The 20,041-nt window shown below is 37.5% G+C and overlaps 1 protein-coding gene across 2 annotated transcripts in view; it reads left to right on the top strand.

The window, feature by feature from the left end:
* THADA (THADA armadillo repeat containing) overlaps positions 1-19,175 on the top strand; it is a 170,468-nt gene extending 151,293 nt beyond the window's left edge. For both annotated transcript variants that reach the window (XM_085315841.1, XM_085315840.1), the window contains 2 exons: positions 15,264-15,430; positions 16,604-19,175. In XM_085315841.1, the coding sequence (XP_085171967.1) occupies positions 15,264-15,430; positions 16,604-16,939 (503 nt within the window). In that variant the 3' untranslated portion in view covers positions 16,940-19,175. The remainder of the gene's footprint in view (positions 1-15,263; positions 15,431-16,603) is intronic.
* The last annotated feature ends 866 nt before the right edge of the window (positions 19,176-20,041 follow it).

Below are 20,041 nucleotides of genomic sequence, written 5' to 3'. Positions count from 1 at the left end.
GAACGCAAGGGCTTATTTGTCCAGGACTTGAGCCTGCCCTCACTCCTCCTCAGATTGCTTGAGGTGGGGAAGGCCAAATGAGGCAAAGCAGCACAAATGAATTTGGCCCAGCATCGCTAATATTAATGCTATGTATCCTGAATATGATGTGGTTTCACAGACATTTCAGTACCTTTGAAAGCTAACGTAAACCCCCAGCCTCATGCAGTGCAGTTGAGGACTGTGTTCTAAATGACAAAGATTTCAGAGTGTCTTAGATAGATACATCTATACATACAAAATGTTCTTTATAAAGGCTAAGGTGGGATACCAACTGAAATCATGTGATGGACAAGAAAACTTGCTAAATTTTACAAGTTTCCTGTGGATTATTTCTGTATCCTTGTTATTTCATAGCCCTAAATGAGCAAAACTCAGTACTCAGTAGCCATCTAGTTTGTGAACTGTTCATATTTAGGCTAAATATGGGAAATCTGAATTTAAATATTCAGCTGTACTATAAATAAATAGGTCTGTTAGGAAGTGTATGTCAAATGCTGTGTGAAACAATGCATTGGTTTATTTTCAGTAAATGTATTTTCATGGAGGTCTCTAATTGCGAGCTGTGGCTGGTAAGCGCTCTTGTCTTTCAGAAACAGTGGCTGAACAGACATAGCAATAGTATAAATTTCCTCCTGCTCTGCCCTTTGCATCCAACTGGACCAGAAGTTACCACCTCAGGAGGAAAGAAACTGATAACCTGAGCAGAGCCCTGCACAAAACATTTATCCCATGCAAACCTGTTTTAAGGTGGTCATGTAAGATAGTCAACTGTTTTTGTTGTATGGTTTTGCACAGAGATGTAGCTCGCCAGTAATGAGGTGATAATACATTTCGCTTGCAAAAAATTTGCTTGCAGAAATTTCATTTGTGTCTGTGGGGGTGGGAGTGAAGTAAGGAATATAAATACCTTGCAAAACTAACCTAAACCACTAGCTTGTTTCACACAAGCAACACTCAGCATTTTTAATAACCAAGATACTACCTACCTTTTACAGAGTCAAAGCAGCAACCTAGAAGGAAAGGTGCTTCTGTTATCAACTCCTTGAGCCACAGACTTCCTGCTGATTTGGTTGTTTTAATTAGTGGGAGGGAGGTTAAAGCAGCTGTGGAACACAATGAGCTCTTGCTTCAAAACCTGAGATGTCTAAAACTGAACTTTTTTATTTCTACAATCAGTTCCAAATGAGCTCCTACAAGGAGAACTCAGAACTGGCTTAGTCGAACAAATTGATTTCTCATGCATAAGAAGCTCAAATTAAACATCATTGGGAATAAAAGCCTAGAAATTTAAATTTCCAGAATTTGACTTCATATAAAGGGCTTTTGATTGTTAGAGCTAGAGCAAGACTGTGTTGAAATCATTTTGAAGAGCAGTTATTTATGGCAATTGCTTACAGTACCAATGTCATGCCGCTTCCGTATGTTTTTAATTTCGTACCTTTGCATGGTCTGTGCTGTGTTAATGATCACCTAGCTATGCTAGCAATAGAAAACTTTCTTTCTCTCTTTTTTTTTTTTTTTATAATTCCCATTGGTAAGATGAAAATGTTAACAGAAATACTTTAGTGAAGGTCTTGATTAACTTACACACTTGGCTTGATCACAGTGGAGGCTAAGCTTACAGTATCTGATTACCAGGACTAATAAAACCCATTCATTTTTTCATGTACTATGTTAATTACGTTCTTATTCTCTCTCATGTACAGACACAACACAAGGCTATTTCATGTTTGTGTTGAAGAGCATGGTTATACTTTGTAGATTTTTCCTTTCTGTACTCATTTTTATAAATTCACTCCCAAGCAACAATAACTTTCCCTAATTCCAGTATCTGTAGACTGCAATACTGAAACTTCAGGATTGTAGATTGTTACATTTAGGCTTTTACACCCATAACTTAGGTGTCTAAAAAAGTGGTTTTTTTTCCCCAAATGTCAGTGAGTGAATCAGTTCTGAGTGGATCTCTCTGACTGAATTTCATTCTGTTCTAGTATGAAATAATTCTTCCTCTAAGTACACTGAACATCTTTTGTAAGAATCAGACAGAAGTATTAGTGGAATAGAAATGTGTTTGAGGCTGTGTTGCATATTCATATAGTATACTTTAGCAGTGGCTAGGTGACTGAGGTTGAACAAATCACGCTGAACTTCTGTGGACCTGCTGCCTTGAAATGAATATGGCTTATGAAACTTAACATAAAATTGCATAATTATATGGTGCTCAGCTTAACCTACTTTTGCTGAAAACATCAGAAGATGGATACTTGTTAAATTCCCCTACTTACTGAAAACACTGTATATAGTGTGCAGACATTAAAAAGCATAGCTAATCATAATATCTTTTATTTTCAAGTCAAATTCTTAAAATGTAGATTATTCAAGTAAATCAACCATGCTGCAAAATAGTGTATTAATATCTCATATCCCATCACCACCTTCTCTCAGAATTGTCAGGAGAACAGATATAGTTGGTACTGACATTCTCCACACTCTAAAGTTTTGTTTTTTTTTTTTTTTTTTTAACTTTAATTGTTTTAATTACAGGAGACATGATTCTACATACTAAGTTAGGGGAAAATAATTTCTGAAGTATTTATCAAGACTGCAAAAAGAATTGAAGGCTTTTTCTTTTGAATGCTGTAATATTTTTGGGATCAAGTATTTTTTTGGTGAAATATATTCAAATCTGGCTGAGAAATAAGACTATAAATTGTTGCCATTTCTGTATATTCATTAATGACTTAGTGGAGTCTAGTAGCTAAAATCTCCAAAGATTTTTGTGATCATTAAGCAACTTAAATTTCTCTGCTCTAAAATGGTTGCGTGGATTCCCCCCAGTAGGGCTACTGAATGTGCTGTATTCCAGGAATACTGTGGCTCGGAAGGACTTTCTCTGCAATTGTCGCTTAGGCAGCTCTAGGCTGGGCTTGTTTAGGCACATGAAATGAGAACTCCTGTGCTTTAATAATGCCTATGAGCAGTCAGCAAAGTGGGAAGAAATGAGCCTTCAGTTCTGGTTAGAGAAGGGAAAAAGCTGAATCAGAAAAAAATCTATAGGCTGTTGAAAGAGTTGAGCTGAGCTGCTGAAGGTAGGGGATGGGAAATGGATGAGATGGTGAGGTGAGGAGAGGAGGCTTGGTCTTGTCAGTGTGGGGGGAGAACATAAAGGAGGAGAAAGATCTTTGATGCATGTCTTGAGGAAAGGGAGTCTGGACTGGGTCCAAAAAGGGAAGCATGCAGGAAAGAAACAGAGCAGACAAAGAAGGTAAGTGCAGAATAAGTTCCCCCTTTTGGGGAGAGAGGGTGACTGTAGCTAGTTGTGATGCAACTTAACTGGTCAAGGTAATTAGACCTGGGCTGAGATAATGGGATGAGACTGGGACTAGATAGAAGACACTGGAACTGTGCTCTCGGTATACTACTTACCTACTGGGATGTTACCATTTCCTGTTACTCTGTTTCAAGTGGTAGATACCTCTGTAATTCTCCTAGTGGTTCCACTGTTTTTTGGCTCAGGAGATTCAGTACAATCTCACATTATATGGGTAAGGTGTAGATTTCTTTTTCTTTTTACAACCTAGAAAATTATACATATGCACTGCTATCTTCTACCTTTCCTTTCCCTACATTAAGAATGCTGGTAAGATTGCCAAGTATCCAAAAGTTAAGAAACACAGCCTTAATTCAACTGTGATGTGTTGCATATATCAGGAAGCAGAGATTAATTATACTGTCAGTTACTGTTTTTCTTTTATTCACAAGTTCTTTTAACATTTAATGGACAAGACATTTGCTCTGAGGATGAATCCGGTTCATACAGTTTAGGAAACTGTCATCTCTGACAATACTACATCACTTATTTAGAAATTGAAAGTGATTTAGTGAGTAAGACAGAATCTCAAGAACAGAGATGCCAAAACCACTGGAGTTGCTCTTGAGATTTACATTCTCTCCCTGCCTTTCTCACAGAGCTATTCTGTGCAGGTAAGCAAGTCACTTCAAGTAGAGTTTGGAAAGGAGGCCACAAGTTTGCTGAGTGCTTAGCTTGATACCTTGGAGGCATGATTTGCTGGAGTTCAGAGCACATACAGTTGGAACCAGAGAAAAACAAGTTACAAATATAAAACAGCATGGGATGCTGACTACTCTGAAAAAGGAGGTTCTAATGTCTCAGATCGGACATCTGAAATCAATCAAGATTTTTTCAACTTTGTATTCGTGTCTCCTTTCTGTATCTGCAGAGGAGGGAAAATGCCATTTCTTATTTCTGTGGAAATCATAAATATATACATGGTTTGTGAAGTACCCCATATAATGATTTATGACACTGAGAGTCACAGGTTAGATAGCCATTCTGTCTTTCTTTGCATACTTGGAATATTTTAGAATATTTGGAATGGGAAAGGTTCAGAGCCATGTACTAAATAAGAGAGAAAAAAAAGAGACATTTCTTCTCAATAACTGCATCTTTGTGTTGTATTGTTCACATCTGCATTCATATGTGAGAGAAGAATTTTTTTCACTTTTGTGGTTATCTTCAGCGAGGAGCCCTCATGCTTAGCACATCAATAAATAGGAGAGAACACTCACAGCACTGTCAGTTCCTTCTCAGTTGAAGAGATAAAAAACAATTCCTCAAAGGACTTAGAAGGAAATGGAAGATAAATGTAAAACAAATACATACATTAGACAACTATATTTGTATCTATATTATACTTCCTGTTGAAGAACTCTGAATAATATTTATCAAAGAAAGAGCATATGTATATATATTCATGTTATATATCAGACTGGGCAACTGGTTCTCATTCGTGCTGTAAATTTACTTGGAGGAAGATCTCAGAGTTGTTCATGCAAACCATATTATGGCTTACTGATTCACCTGAGCTTGTCAAGGTCTCTGAAATAGTGTTGTATCTGATGTTGTAGGTAACCACTCGGCAGATGTCTGATAGGGACTGTCATAAAGTATGCCCTGATAGCTAGCGGTTTCCTAGCCAGTCTTGACCCAGCTGTTACGCACTTAGACAGTAGTTGCCTGGAAGTGTCTGAGCCTTTGATATTTCAGGAAGAGACATAAGCAGTCCAGAACATTTTCAAAGAAGTATGGAACTGCCCATATAAAGGATCACTGAAGCTGCAAAATCCAGAAACCATCTAGGAGGCAAGAGCTGTGCAGAAGAAAAATCTGAGATGAATTTCTTACTTTAAGGTGAAATTTGAATGTGAATTGGGGATAAATAATGGATACTTTTGATACTAGAATTGCCTCAGCCATGCTAGGGCAATTAGGATCAGCAAGCCTTTATGTTGACCAAAGCTGCTGGTAGTAGAGGAATGAGGAATGTGTGTGCATCAGTTCATGTATCTGAAAAGGAGCCTGGAAACCAACCAGCTCACTCTTTGTGAAATCACTCGTGCATCTTCCCCTTGTGAAGGGCAAATGGATCTCTCATGCATTCATAATGCTCTTGAAAGATTTTTCTGAGATATTTCCTATTCAGGACTGAGAAATGCAGCTCTAATTAATTCATCTGTTAGACACCTGTAGAACTGCTGCTAAGTGCTTTGTAATCTCTTTGTACTGGGTCCATTGGACAGTTACCTCTTGGTAGAGCAAAAGGGCTAGATCATGCACAGGTCCTAGCAGTCACGTTTCTGCCTCTGCTTTAGGCTTAATGAGTTTACAGAGGTTAGTTGAATCAGAAGGTCATTAGAGGGCCCTGGTCCTGATAGAAGGTGGAGACTTCTTTATTGAGGAGGACTGGAAGATGCCCCATGATCATAAGGGGGAAGTCTTTCAAAATGAGTGGGCTTTTACTGGTCTGAGAATTGGAGAGGAATTGTCAAATAAGAGATCCCTGACAACACCTGCGTGTCTTTAGACAGACCACAGCTAAGTCAGGCAGAGGTTCTTTTCATCGGAACGGTGGGTAACTATAACGACAGATCATACCTCACTGCATCAAAAGCAACTTCGAAGCAGGCCTTGCAACACATGTGGATCTTGGCAAGGAAAGAAGGATCCTCCTCTCTGTCGTTTGTTGCTAGTACACTTACAATATGAATGAATTTTTAGTTCTGGTAGTTTCTAACATTCGGGTGTATTTGCAAACTTAATATTTTTATGGCATTGTGTACATGTATATGTTCATGTGTTTATGCCAGCAAAAAGACTGAAATAATACTGCTTATGAGCTAGTCTTTCCCATTCATCCTTTGTCCATCTGGACACCGTATTGGAAGCTTCCTGATGCAAAGGTTTTCTGTCAAGTGTTCACACAGTCTATGGAGTTCACACAGCTTCTATGGAGTTTTGCACTCTAAATAAGTATGTGCTCTCTAACATGCTGAGAAAATCGGTTTAGAGAACTAACCAGCAAAGAAGCTGAAAATATAACTTTTTTGACATAAATTGTTATACAAGAGACTTACTTCATTTTCTGTAAGAATAATGTTATAGTTTATTGCAAAGATCCCTTCTTAATAAGTAAAATGAAGCAAAGATGAAGTATAAATCATCTCTGTTTTAAAACAGTCTCTCTGCCTCTCCCACCCACTTCCCAGTACTACTTAATTATAAGGTACTAGAACAGACATGAAGACCAAGTTGCTCAGGTTACCAGGTTGGTCTTCTGTCTTCTGCTCAGAAATACCTGAATTCAATAAGTGGCACAAATTCCTGGGTCAGATGTTTCATAGTAAGCTAGCTAGTGTGTCTTGCCTACTCAAATATACCCAGTTTGCCTACAGCTTACAGGAGTTGCAGCTCTGCATTTTGCTGCACTTTAGTGCAGAACTACTGGAAGGGTAAGACGTAACAGTGTAAATTAATGTCAAGGAAAAAACATAGGATGAGAACAAAGCATACTGTAACCTAAGTGGTCTTGAGTAGTTCACGTATTTATATATTTATTTGTAAATTTGTTATTACTCTAAAATTACTCTAAATTCCAATAACTCAAAAGTGAAGAGTTAATTTTGGTTAGCACTTGTCACCAGTTGTGACAGACATGCATCAAGAACAAAGGTTATAGTACCAAAAAATTTACTGCTGCAGCAATACTCATATGTAAAAATACATTTGCATTTGTTTCTAGCAAAAAAATTCCACCAATATATACTTAGTATTTTGAATCACTTAGTTTAATTAGAGAAAAAGGGGAGAGAATTGCTACACTGAAAGTTACGATTGCCGTAAGATTTATTGGTGTGTACTTGTTAAAATCAGTGGCTTTTGCCTGAGAAACTCCATATTACTTCTTCCTTTTCTACAAATTACATTTTACAAGAATGTATAATCACTGTGACTTTTTACTTCATATTTCCAAATTGAAAAACACCTTACAAGTTACTCTCAGTACTCCTACACAATGTTAGATCATCAAATGAATGAAGAAACTATTTGCTTTGTAGAATACGATGCCACTAATAAAAGTTGAAAGTGAATGGACGGTATTAGAATCAGCTTTTCCGTCAAAGACTGGCTTCTGATTATTTACTGACAGTGCTTCATTTAGCTATATTAATTACACAGTGACACCGCTATGTAAAGCTTATGACTTCCTATATTTCTGAAAATTAAGGAAGAATATTTAAAAAGTGATTGTGCTCAGCCCTGGAAGTCTCAAAGTGCTAGTTAATATGATAGTTAATATTTACAAATGAATTTTTTAATTAAAGTCAATGAGCAGGACAGCAACTTAGAGATCTTGATAGGCTCCTTATGGAGGCTGTGATGGTAGTGGCTATGACTCCATAGGAATGAACGAAAGCCTGTTTTTTATCACCGCTTTAAAAACAATTTTTACATATTTGAGTGTTCTCCCCCAAATTATATTGGTTTTAAAGTATTGCAGAGAGAAGAATTTTGCTTACAGTTTCTATATTGATCACACACCATTTTCTTGTTCCACTACCACTTAAACAAAACTTTCACCATCATTCTTCATATACTATTCTAAAATCCCACATAAAATTCAGAGATTAATTATCTCCTGTGTTCCCCTAGCATGGCTTTAACACACCTCATGGACATCTGATGATCTGTGCTAAGCAAAAGGTTTCTTAACTGGAGCATGCCAATAATATCAGTAGTCATATATTTAATTCTAGTGATACTAATTTTGAAACTGTCAGTGTACATGTTCATTTTTCTAGTATGGTCATTTGAATTAGACGTTTGTGTTGTCATCAGCAACTTTTTAAACAATTAGCTGAAAAATACTGATTTTTACTGTTTCCAAATAAATTGGGATTATCTAGAGACTATTGGTTTTCTGCTGTTTAATTTAAACAACATGGCTTTTGAGGGGGGGAGGTTTTGAAGGAACAGTAATGCAAGTGGTAAAGTCTAAATGTTCATTTCCTGTGAAATATCTGTCACCTGTGGTTGTTTTGTAATAAAACCCTTTGTGTAAAGGAGGCAGAGCTTATATAGGAAAAGCTTTTATATACATATATATATATATATATATATATAAAATGTTCTAGTGACTGAGTTGGAAAATATTGTTTTGCCCACATTCTAAAAATGTGATTGAAATGATTAATAATATATGTATGCCTTTTTGCTCAAGAAGGAACTGTAATTTTCTGTTCAGTTCTGAGCTGTAAGTTTCCTTCGTAGTCAGAGCTGTTACTAACTGAGATTTGTTTCTAATCAAAGCTGGGAACGACGTTGCAATCAAAGTCAAATCTGGGGGCAACACTACTGCCCCTATACTCAGAGACTGCAACTATTAAGAAATTAGTTTTGATTGGTTTGTTTTGTAATAGTGTGTTTTGACATTGTGTTGCATGATGTCAGGAAGGGCCTCTTTTTAAAGTCATCCTGAAAAAGCATGGCTATAAAACAGATTGAGGCAGGAAAATGGAAAACAGATGAAGTAGTTGTACGTCATCTAGAGAATGATACTTCTCCAGAGGATAGAAGTGATCTAATTGCCTTTGATTTTATGAGACACTTAAAAAAAAAAAAAAAAATCTGCTTATATATTGGATTTTTCATAAGTGGTCATATTAAAAAATCGAAATTATAATTTTTTTTGGTAATTTAAACTGACACAGTGCAATAAGCAAGCACCTTTTAAAACAGTCATATATCAGCTATCTGGAAGTAAGTTACCCTTTTTGCATTTTCTTTCTTTGTCATTTTACTTCTCAGTTCTTCTTCTATTTTTTGATCTTTAACTCCAGAAGGATGATAATACTGAAATAGCAATTGTGGAGAATAAGTAGATATGAATACCACTTCGTTTTTTATTTACTGCTACTGCTTCTCTTCCATCACATTTTTTTTCTGGAAACAAGACACCTATGTCTTGTATTGCTACAGAGTTGCACAATTCCTCTCAAACTCAGCATATAACATATAAGCAGGTTAGTTCAATATAAGAAACTTGGTTTCTAACCTCACTTTACTGACCAGCTTATGTCACTCTTAGGTTGAGCTAGTGGGATTTTTTTTCACTTGAAGACTTATGTTTTGTGAAGGCTGTGTATATATGAACAGTGTATTTTAAATAACAATACATCTGCAGCAATATCTCAGTTATCTTACATTTTATATGCTAAGAATGGGAGAAAGCTTGATCACTAATTAAAACCAGAAGGACGACCTTCAGTGTTAGATCAGTGATTCAATAGGCGAGATTTTTCATTTGTAAATCTAATATTACAAATATTAGTAACTACAGTAGTGCATCTGCCATCATTTGGATGGGAATCTGAACTCTCTTCGATACTCATTATCTTGTTAAGATGATGTAACAGAAAATTTGGGATTAATCTCCAGTTTTGCCCAGCAATCATTTAGTGAGCTTTGTTGATTTAAATATCCATGTTTGTCTCTGCAGGAAGAATACTACTACCTTATTTTACAGGGTGTTAAAAGGTATAGTATTGATACTGATGAAGTACTGTTCATACCTAAGTAGACAGGACTTGTGCAAAAAATAAACAAGATTTATCAAATTAGAATTTACCTGGTCTACTGAAAATACTGAAGTAATTTCAGATGGAGAGTTTTTCTTTTTATATTTTCCTTGAAAACATCCTTGCTATTGGTATACTGTTCTTTGAGAGGCTTTTTCTCAGGACTGTTATATTAAGCTTCCTTCTAGCAGTTCTGTGTGTGTTGTGAACATAGTACACATTTAACAAATTGCATTACTCTTCAGTTTAAATTAATTTATTATTTGACAATTTCAATTTAAAAAACTATAAAAAGGTTTGGTAGATGAGGAATTCTGATTTATTCCCATTGTGTTCTGCTTCTCTGTTTTGCTTGTATTTTATCTTGGTTGGTGCTTACAATCTTCCATATGTATACTTTTAATATATCCTTTTGGTTTCTATACTATAGCTGAGGTTATATATGTGTATATATATATTATGAGAGGGGATTAATAAAGATGAATGAAACACTGCAGTACTTAAGCCTTTTCTCTTTATGAAAATTCACTTCCTGAAATTGAAAAAAACATGTAGTACCTGATTTTTACCTTCTGTTTTTCATTTCAAGGAGTACTGATTCTTCCAGATGTAACTACTTGCTTAAGGTATAGAGAATTCTGTGCATTTCAGCCTCTATAATGGCTTATTTAACAAGATGCTTATTTGCTCATGAAGTTTTTGCATGTTGGAACATATTTATGTTCTACAGTTTTTAAAACTGATATGTGATAGCTTTAGCACTATTTTGATAGTCTAGAGAACTGTCTTGGTGGGAGCACTATTATATTTTCCAGTGTTTAGTAATAGCTAGCTCTCCAGGTTTGATTTTCGCAATTTTAGTCCCTGTGGTAGTAATCAGCTGAGTGGCTTCTAGAAATCTGTTGTTCAAATTTCTTTTCATACAGTTACTTAAAACAATTCTGAAAAGCTGTTAATAACCATTTGAATCATCTCTATTTCATTTACGTGTTTCTGATGGTGAAGTTTCAGATCACAGCTGACCTGAACTAACAGTTCACTGAAAGGGCAGGTCTTGCTCTCCATTTTGCTTTTTTTCTTTCTAGGCTTCTTCCTCCCACTGATATGTGATCTTTCCTCCCCTTCCCCAACTCCCAGTTGTACCAGTTCTGACCGCAGGGTAACCAATTCAGTTTGCTAACCTAGCAGAACCACCCACACGCTAAGCCGTGTGTCCTGTTCACATTCTGCTGTTTGGAGTGTTTGCGTAGCACGTGAGCAGCGAAGTACCTGAGCTGGCTCGAGGCAAGGCCCAGGAGCACAGGGCTACTGTGGTGAGGGCGAACCACCGGCCCTTTTTGGCAGTGAACTTCCAGCTTGCTCAAACCACTGTCTGAAATCATAGCATGAGTCATGAACACAGCATCAAGTAATGCATAATATGTGGCTAATTGAAAATCAGTCATGTTTTGCATACAAACTATGGTATGATAGGCAGGTCTTGCAAACTGTTAATGCTTCAGTGGAGACACATGCATTTATTTTTAGAAGACATACCCTCTTTATAGGCATCTTAAAAGATTCTTCACATATTTATACAATCCATTACTGTTACTTTTAGAGTTAAGGGTCATCAAAGCAATAAAATAAAAGCATTTTATACCTATTAGGTTGTGAGTGTGTATGTAACATTGCTTGCTGTTAGTTATCTGTTAGCACTCATTATTATGTTAATATCATATGTATATACTGTACTTGTCCTCAAATGACATGAAAGTGCACACACGCCATTGAGGGGTTAGCTGGACTGCAAAGTGGAAGTGGCTGTGATATCCCATATAACTCCTTGTGCTATCACTGTTCATTCCCATCTGAGAGATGGGTGCCTCCTGATGGAGATTGCTTCTTCATATCACAAAGAGCACTGCATTTGAAGTGACTTTTCTGTGGCCAGTTTCTTACCAAACTCGGTGGGAGTTGTGCAACTGCATCACTAAAACTGAACTCACCCTTAAGAGGTACCTTGTACCTATTAATATCATCATCATCATTAGCACTCAAAAGCTTAGGGAGTTAATAGACTTTCTTTGGATACTTGTTCCATCTCTTTGTTGTCCTTGTGGCAATTACAGTCCCCAAATCAATCCTGGAACTATACAGCATCAAGTATTTGTGTGAACTCGTATCAGAGTCGGTTATGTCAGTGCCCTCTCTGTAAATAATGGCTGCTGAGGAAGTGGTTCACAAACCATACAACTGTTCCTGGCACCCTGCAGTAGAGGGATGCAGTGGGCAGATGGAAGCAGAAATTGAATCTTCAACTGCCAGAGTTTAATCAGTTGTTGAATCTGTGTCAACACCCCACATGCTACGAGGCCGTTGTGCTAGCTTCTTTATAGCACAAAACCAAGGACAGGTTCTTCTCCAAATTTCCAAAGCCTAAGTTTCAGCATTATCAAAGGAATTTGTCTCTGGTTTCAACATCAGAAGTGATATGTTTGGTTGGTTGATCAGTCACTTTATGTCTACAGTACACATAATGATGGCCTGTATCTTTTGGGCCAGTACTATGTTTGGTGTCTTTGTGCTTTTCCGGTGTATTAGACCTCCTTTGTTGTCATTCCTGTAACTTTTTCCCTTCTTTTCTTAGGAAAAAAATTCTTACCATTCACTTAGTTGTGACACAAAGATACCCTACAAGACTGCCGTGTTATATGACCACAAAACCAGTTTTTATTCAAACTGTTGACAAGCACGTTCCATCTTAGTAGTACCTCAGCTTTACTTATTTTTACCACACTTTGTCAGTGTTCGTCATGTCCATGTAATAACAGAATTGAGAGGCCCCAATATGTATTTTAGAGCTTTTCTCTGTAGTCCAGTGTTCTCATCCACAAAGATATCATAACCATATTCACACTTAAGGAGTCCAAATCTTCAAAGAAAAAAAAGACCCCCCCCAGAAAATGGTGACTGTTGTGTGCAGTTGGATTTATAATCAATTCCTTGAAGCAACTGCTACCTTCAGAAAGTCAGCAGTGGGGGGTAATATGTTTGTTTGCTAGTCCTAAGCATCACTTACCTTGCTAAATGTTCAAGTACAAGTAAAATGGCACTTGCAAGGGACATTATTTAAATATTGTCAATTCTAGGCATTCAGTAATCATCAGTAGAATTCTGAAAGACTAAGAATTTGAAAGTTGGTTTTAAAATGTTGTGTTTTATAAGCGTTTGTAACTTGGATGCTTGCTTCTGGTTCAGAAGTCATCTTAGAAAGCACACTGTCTTCTCTCTTCATTTATATCCTTCCAGCTTTAAGCACAGCCGTTATTTCTGAGGAGTAAAGGTACCACTGGCACTTGAATCAAACTGTATTTTACCTATGCCTAACCAAATCAAACCACAGAGGAGAAACATTGTGCCCATGCTTTAGAGTAACATTCTTTTTACAAAGTAGGGCACAGCAACAGAGAAAGTAAATTCTACAAAGAAAATCTAGCAAGGAAGTGTCAACAAAACTTAAATGGCATGGGAATGTCCCACCACACCCCTACAAACTCGCTCTTGCTGACAAAGCTGAGTGAGGGATGTCCTAATAAAGTGATAAGCCTTCATGTGAAAGAAACAAATTTGAACATTTTATTGTCTACCAGAAAAAACCTGCATATATAACATCTTTAGGTGTCATGATGAGATTGACTGCCTACCTTCCTCTTGCCTGTTCAAGGAGATTTCTATTTACCGTCATCTAACTCTTAAGATAAAGGGACTATCTGTCCTTTTTCTTTCATTCCCTTTTGTATTATGGTCCTTTGTTCTCATGGTTTCATTCTCCCTGGTGTCATCCAGTACTTTGCCTGATCTGTCAAATACCACATACCCATCTTTTTTGTCAATGTTATGCCCTCAGTAGCTTCTTGCACTTGCTTATTCATCAGCATGCATATTTCTCTACTTGTGGCGTGAAGATTGACTCTTACTGTGTATTTCTCTTCTGAGCCATCGTACATTAGAAAATCTGCAGTTGGCCTAAGGTCCTAGTAACTGTTACATAGTAAAGGCCCACGCTGCAGCTGAATGCATGCATGCAGAATGCGAGTTGCAAGAGATATTTTTGACTTGCTTTCCTATATCTCTTTCTTGTCAATTATTGTTTTCCTTCATGAGTGAAGTTTAAAAATAACTCAAACACAAAAAGTAAGGGCTGGCTTCTATGTCTGTTTTGATTTTTTCTGAATAGTTCTGACTCTGCTATGCTTTCGCCTCATAGAAAGGAGTGACACATCAAGAATGATGGTATTTGTGATGTTATTATTTAGAAGTGAGACCATCCGGTGAGCAGGGTTTTTTTGCTGGTGAGTGTGGACAAGGATGAACTTTGCCAAATCTATTTTGCAGTGATGGCAATTTAGCAGGGGTTTGTTCACTGGCTCTCTTCCTTGTGCCTTCTACCTTTATCTCCATTAAAAAACAAACAAACAAACAAACAATTGGTGAAACTCTTATCTATGAATGCAATTGTTGGATTTCTAATGCAAGCAAAGTTTCTGGCACTTCATGTACTCCACCAGGCTTAGAAACCACATAGTTAAAACATCTGCACAAATGAGAGCAATGAGGAAGTTCAGGGAAGAAATATGGTGTAGATGATGGCTTCATGTACAGTTCTGGCATGAGTTGTCCATTTCTTTACTCCCTAGGGAAATACTGTAGCAGCTGATAGCAAAAACTGTTTAAATATAATTTAGTGATGATACTGTAAGCAATCTCTGCCTTTCCCTTCTTTTATATCTCTAAGCCTGTTGTGTGCTTGATCTCTTTATGTATGTATGATTATGCATATCTTTCTATATAGATTCTGCACAAAATAAAAAATGATTTATTTTACATACCAGCACTTTAAGAGCATATAGTATACTGTAGGCTTTGACATCTAGTGTATCATGAAATCAGATATAAGGCATAACTGTAACTTCGCATAGTCACTATGTAATAGTGGCAGGACTGCCTCTGAAGATGCTTTAAACAGACATTTTTGTATACCTGAATCCATATTCGTTAAAATCGCTACATTCACAGGGGAAAATATTAAGTAACAGTGTTTCAGTAGCTTCATGTATTATTTTGGAATTGAAAAAGGACCCCAAGTGTTACAGAAGTAAACATCCAACTAACTTACTTGTTGTATAATTCATCATTCTAAATGTGTGTGTAAATTCAGCATTTGTACTCCAGACAATAATTTTTGTTTTGATATTTTTTTCAGTCTTGCTGTATACATCATTATTCTTATTTTCTCTCAACAGTGTTTGCACTTAGGATAGTGAATGCTCCAATGGCCTTGGATTTAGCATTTGGCATACTGTGTGAGCTGCTTCAGCTGTGGGGGGAAATCCATGCCGGGATACCAATCTTGCTGGAATGGCTGCTGGGAGACAATGATCAAAAAAGAGATGTGGAGACTTCAGCTCTGGTAATTTCAACAACCAGTTGTTTTCTCATGTTGGAGTTGCTGTATTTCTGCACTCTTGTGTTAGGAAGAGAATGAAATATCTAATCTGATTAAGCTGTTCCAGAAGATCATTACTCCATCATTAATTGTATTTCAATTTAAAGTAAAAATTCACATGGACTGTGTTATATTGAGTAAATAGAGTCTGATTTCTGTGGCCCAGCAATGCCACAGAGGGGCTTTGGGGGATGGGGGAGCAAAACCCAAACAGCGAAATAAGAGTTACTTAACAAATCACTGTTGACTGAAGCATTTCAAGGTTGTAATTAATTGCCTTCAATATTATTGCAGATGATTGCTTGCCTTGAATTTAAAGTATCGTTGTGAATGCCAGGCACATCTGACATTCAAGAACAGTGTTCTCCCAGCTGCTTGCTTTTCCAGAGACTTCATTTAAATATTTGGTAACTTTGCGCTGTCTTCCATATGACTACTAGTGTACAGCACAGGAAACAGCCTTGCTTTCATAAGTCATTGTCTTCAAAAGAACTAGTTACATAAAGAAAACGTAACCATGGTGGGCCTGTAAACCCAATACTGCATATACTACTATGCTATCTTGGCCTTGAAAAGACTGTAAAAAGCAATATAATGCTAGAAAGTTAAACAGAAATAGCAGGAACAGCTACATCTTTGAGAAGTTCATTAACAACTGATTGACCTGTGTAATATATTATGAAACTTTTCTTAAGCCTGTGGTTTAGGTGTGCCCTTCTGATGTATCACTGACTGATACAATTTTCCTGTTTCATTTAATCCACTCAAAGAGCTCCATGATATAGCAAATTATCATACTGGTTATAGAGATCTCTGTGTAATATAAGACAGTTTCACAGTGGAAGGCAAGCGCATATGAAATACTAGGACCACTAGTTAGTGCCACTTTTTCGCAAGAGTTATAGCATAAATACATGATTTTTGAAGATAAATTTCACTGACATAGTAGGAAACTTCATACTGTGTTTTTCCAAACGTTTGAAAAATTATGCATACGTATTTTTCAGTAGAAACTGAACATAAAATAGTATATTATAGAGAAGTAATCAGAATAGAAGATGTTATGTACTTCACAATTTTCTCATTATCAAGACCAGAAGTCATTTTCTAATCACTGTTGTTTTTCTTTTGGTTAAGGAAGAAGATGATTACCTGTTTGATAAAGGGGAAGTGAACTTTTGGGCAGAGAAGTTGACTAATGTCAGACAGCTTGGTAAACATCTTCTACAGCTTGTGTCAGTGACTAATCTAACTTCAACAGATCAAGAACTTAACCGACTATCAAGAACAGCACTGGAACAAGCCCAGCTTGTAGCACACCTTCTTAGAGCGCTACCTCCAACTCCAGAATTTTCCAAAACTGCAGAATTCACAAGATTGGCTATTCAAAATGAAAGAATATCCATCTGCCTTAAAATATTAAATTTGCTTAAGTCTGATGATATTTGCAAAAACAAAAATTTGGAAAAGTAAGTTACCAAGAGCTCATCCACAGGGAGCTGCATGTGGTGGAGGACTGAATTCTAAGGAAACTTAAGGAATGAGGGGTTGCTGTAATGGCTCCAGTAAACCTGCAAGAAACTATTCAGTAGTACATACTAAAAACACATTTTCCATATACAAGTGCATAGACGTTTTTCTTTTTTGTCAGATGTGGTGTAGGAGACTGTTCTTTTTAAATGCATTTGCTAATTTCATTCAGATGAGCGTGGTTTATTGCAGCTACTGTAGGAAGCAAAGCAGCTAAACTTAATATTTTCCATTCATCCAGGTGCAGGCCACCTGTAGTTCTGTTACATTTTATCCCATATTTTACCTTCTGTATATACACTTAATTCTGTTGTCTCCTTTCAATATATAGAAGAATAATTCAGTAAATATGGTAAGTTTTATTTTTGTTACTAAAATAAAAAACACCTTGGCTTCTTTCCTTGCCTCTTACAAATTTTATGCTACCTTTTAAATTCTGCCACCTTCTCTGGAGGAAGGCAAGGATCCTCACTTTGGTAGTAACCTTGTTTTGCAGATGGAAACAGGATTATTTACACTTGCACAAGCCTGTTTTTTCCTGTAAATCAAGTAACTATTTTAATGAATAGCTCTCAGACGAAGACCACTGTGTTCTGAACAAAGCAGCTGTTCCATTTAGAAAATAGTTTCATCCTTACTTTCAAAACATCTTGCTCTCCACGCAGTTCCTAGTCAGAAGATGAAAGGCAACAGAATTAAGCCACTGGAAATGTACAAGTGCTATTTGTACATTCTGCACACTTTATTGTGCTGCTGCTCTCCCTTTCTTGAGTTTCTGTATGGCTATTTTGTAAAAAGCTCTCAGGTAAAAGCTGTGTCAAATTCCTGTAGTGCCCAACAATTTGTCTGAATGCAAAAGGTTTTGTGCTTTGTAAATTTGTTTTCCTGAGAACTGAAATGTGGTTCCAATATGAAAATGTGATATCAAAAATAAATATTTATGTAAAAAGGATGTATTATGTTCTTTCGGTCAAGGGCTATGACTTTACATTTGGTTCTATTGTAGCTCATCATAGCCAAAACAAAAGATGAAAATTAGTATAGGTTGTTTTAGTCTCCTTGGAAAAGTAACAGAGTTATGTCCAATAAATGTAAGTTTAATTTCAGTTCTGTAATTGTATATTAATACAGTTTAGCTGTAAAATTTAATGATGATACAGTTTAGTATGTATCACATCTACAAAAGGTCTTCTGTGATCAGCATGGTAGTTTCTTTTTGTGGGGCTGTTATATCCATTAGGTGGCAGTACAACACAGCTTTATACAATGCTACTGTCAAAACTCACCGTTTTTTTTTTTTTCTCTTTCTATAGCTTAATTTTCAATGTAAAGTTACAGTCTTATTCCAGTAATAATACCTGAAGTTTTGTGGCTTGAGTTATGTGCTTCCTTGTTAATTCTTGAGTTAAAATTAATGTCTATTATAAACCAACTTGGGCTTCTAAATTAGGCTTAGTGAATATTTGAAAACTGCCAGATTAAGTCACAAGTACACAAATTTATGAACAAAAATTGAAGTAATTTATATAAATTTCAGGGATTCAAAATTACTTGTATAAATACAGTAAACATGACTTTAGTAGGTGAAAATGTTAGAATCTGAGATGAAAAGATGTTTTATTGGAGTTATTTTATGCAATTTAATAAGTCACATTGTGATTTAGTCTAAAAATTACTTTGTTTGCATCTGTTTTGATCTCCTCGGGAAAAAAATAGCACAGATTATATCTGAAAGACACTTTTAAGAAAAGTCACGAACTATACAGTTAGGAGCTGTCAGTTTACCACACCTTTCCAAAGATTTTTAAACTTGTGTGACAGCAATTGTTATAGTGCAAGACATGCAGAACTTCATATAGTACCACAATGATGGTACAACTGTGTGACCTGGGTCGTTTCACTGGTTAGCTAAGACTGCGTGGCATTGCTGGCATTTTTTTATTGTAAATATAAAATGTATATATTAAGTATCATCAAATGCAGACGTGGAACAGCATCATAGTAGATGCACAGTGATCATAAAACTTGAGTAACTTTGTGAAGCCTTGAAGACTTGGTTAATTGGTAAACCAAGTAACTTGAACATTAAGTCTTCCTTATCGTGTTTTTAGTATGCAACTGAGAGCTATGTAATCCCTCCGTCGTTATAGAGAGCAAATAAAAAAATTATATTAGTGCACATACATTTCACCTCTCATTGCTGGTGACTTGAGTTACTGTGTAACTACTGAGTCAGGAACCTTTAAACCTTAAACAGAAGTTGTAGGAGGGGGGTAGCAAGATTTTACGCTGGAGTACTTATCTGTAATGTGTTGGATAAATTGACTTTGATCAAAGTGTTTCTGCAAGTGACGAATACGCACTGCCCCTTGCACGAGTACCACGAAGTGTTTCCTCGGGCTGTCGGCCGAGAGGGCAGGGTCTGCGCTGAAGGCGATGGTCCCCGACCTCACAGACGCCTCTGGGAGGAGGAGAGCTTTGCTCTCGGCTCAGTACGCAAGCGAGCCGAGGCGGGCAGAGGCGGCGGGCCCGAGGAGAGCCGCTAGCGGCGCTTTCCGGCAGCGCCTTGTTATCGGTAACGAACTGCAACGCTTGCGCGGGCCGGAATTCGCGCGGTGCCTCGGGAACGCCGCCGCTGCGCCGGCTGCTCTGCGGCGCCAGGGGGCGGCCCCTCGCCGAGGCCGCGCTCCAGGCCCAGCAGCGCCGCCGCCGCCGCCTCCCCCCGCCGCCTCCCCGGAGCGGTGCGTCCCTCCGGCCGCCTTCGGTTTTGCACTTCCCAGCGGCTGCCGTGGGGCGGCGGCGGGGCCGGGCGGGTCCCCCGCGGAGGAGAACGAACCAAATGGGCGCGAGAGCTGCGCTCCGAGGGAGAAGAGAGCGAAAAAAAAAGTGTGAAACCCCGACGCGAAATGTTCCAATAAAACCCCGGTGGAGTTGCTTTCCTTTGCAAATGTGCTTTCACAGCGCGAGTTTCCTGCTGACGTGGTCAGATTTGCACCCTTGCATTTCCAGGGCTCGACGTCCCGGCGCAGAAGCTGCAGAGGATCA

This window comes from Rhea americana, unplaced genomic scaffold (genome assembly GCF_003343005.1).
Source record: "Rhea americana isolate MKP2758 unplaced genomic scaffold, rheAme1 scaffold_44, whole genome shotgun sequence".
NCBI lineage: Eukaryota > Metazoa > Chordata > Aves > Rheiformes > Rheidae > Rhea > Rhea americana.
The sequence above is the reverse complement of the archived record's forward strand: the minus strand, read 5'-3'. Positions and strand labels throughout refer to the sequence as shown.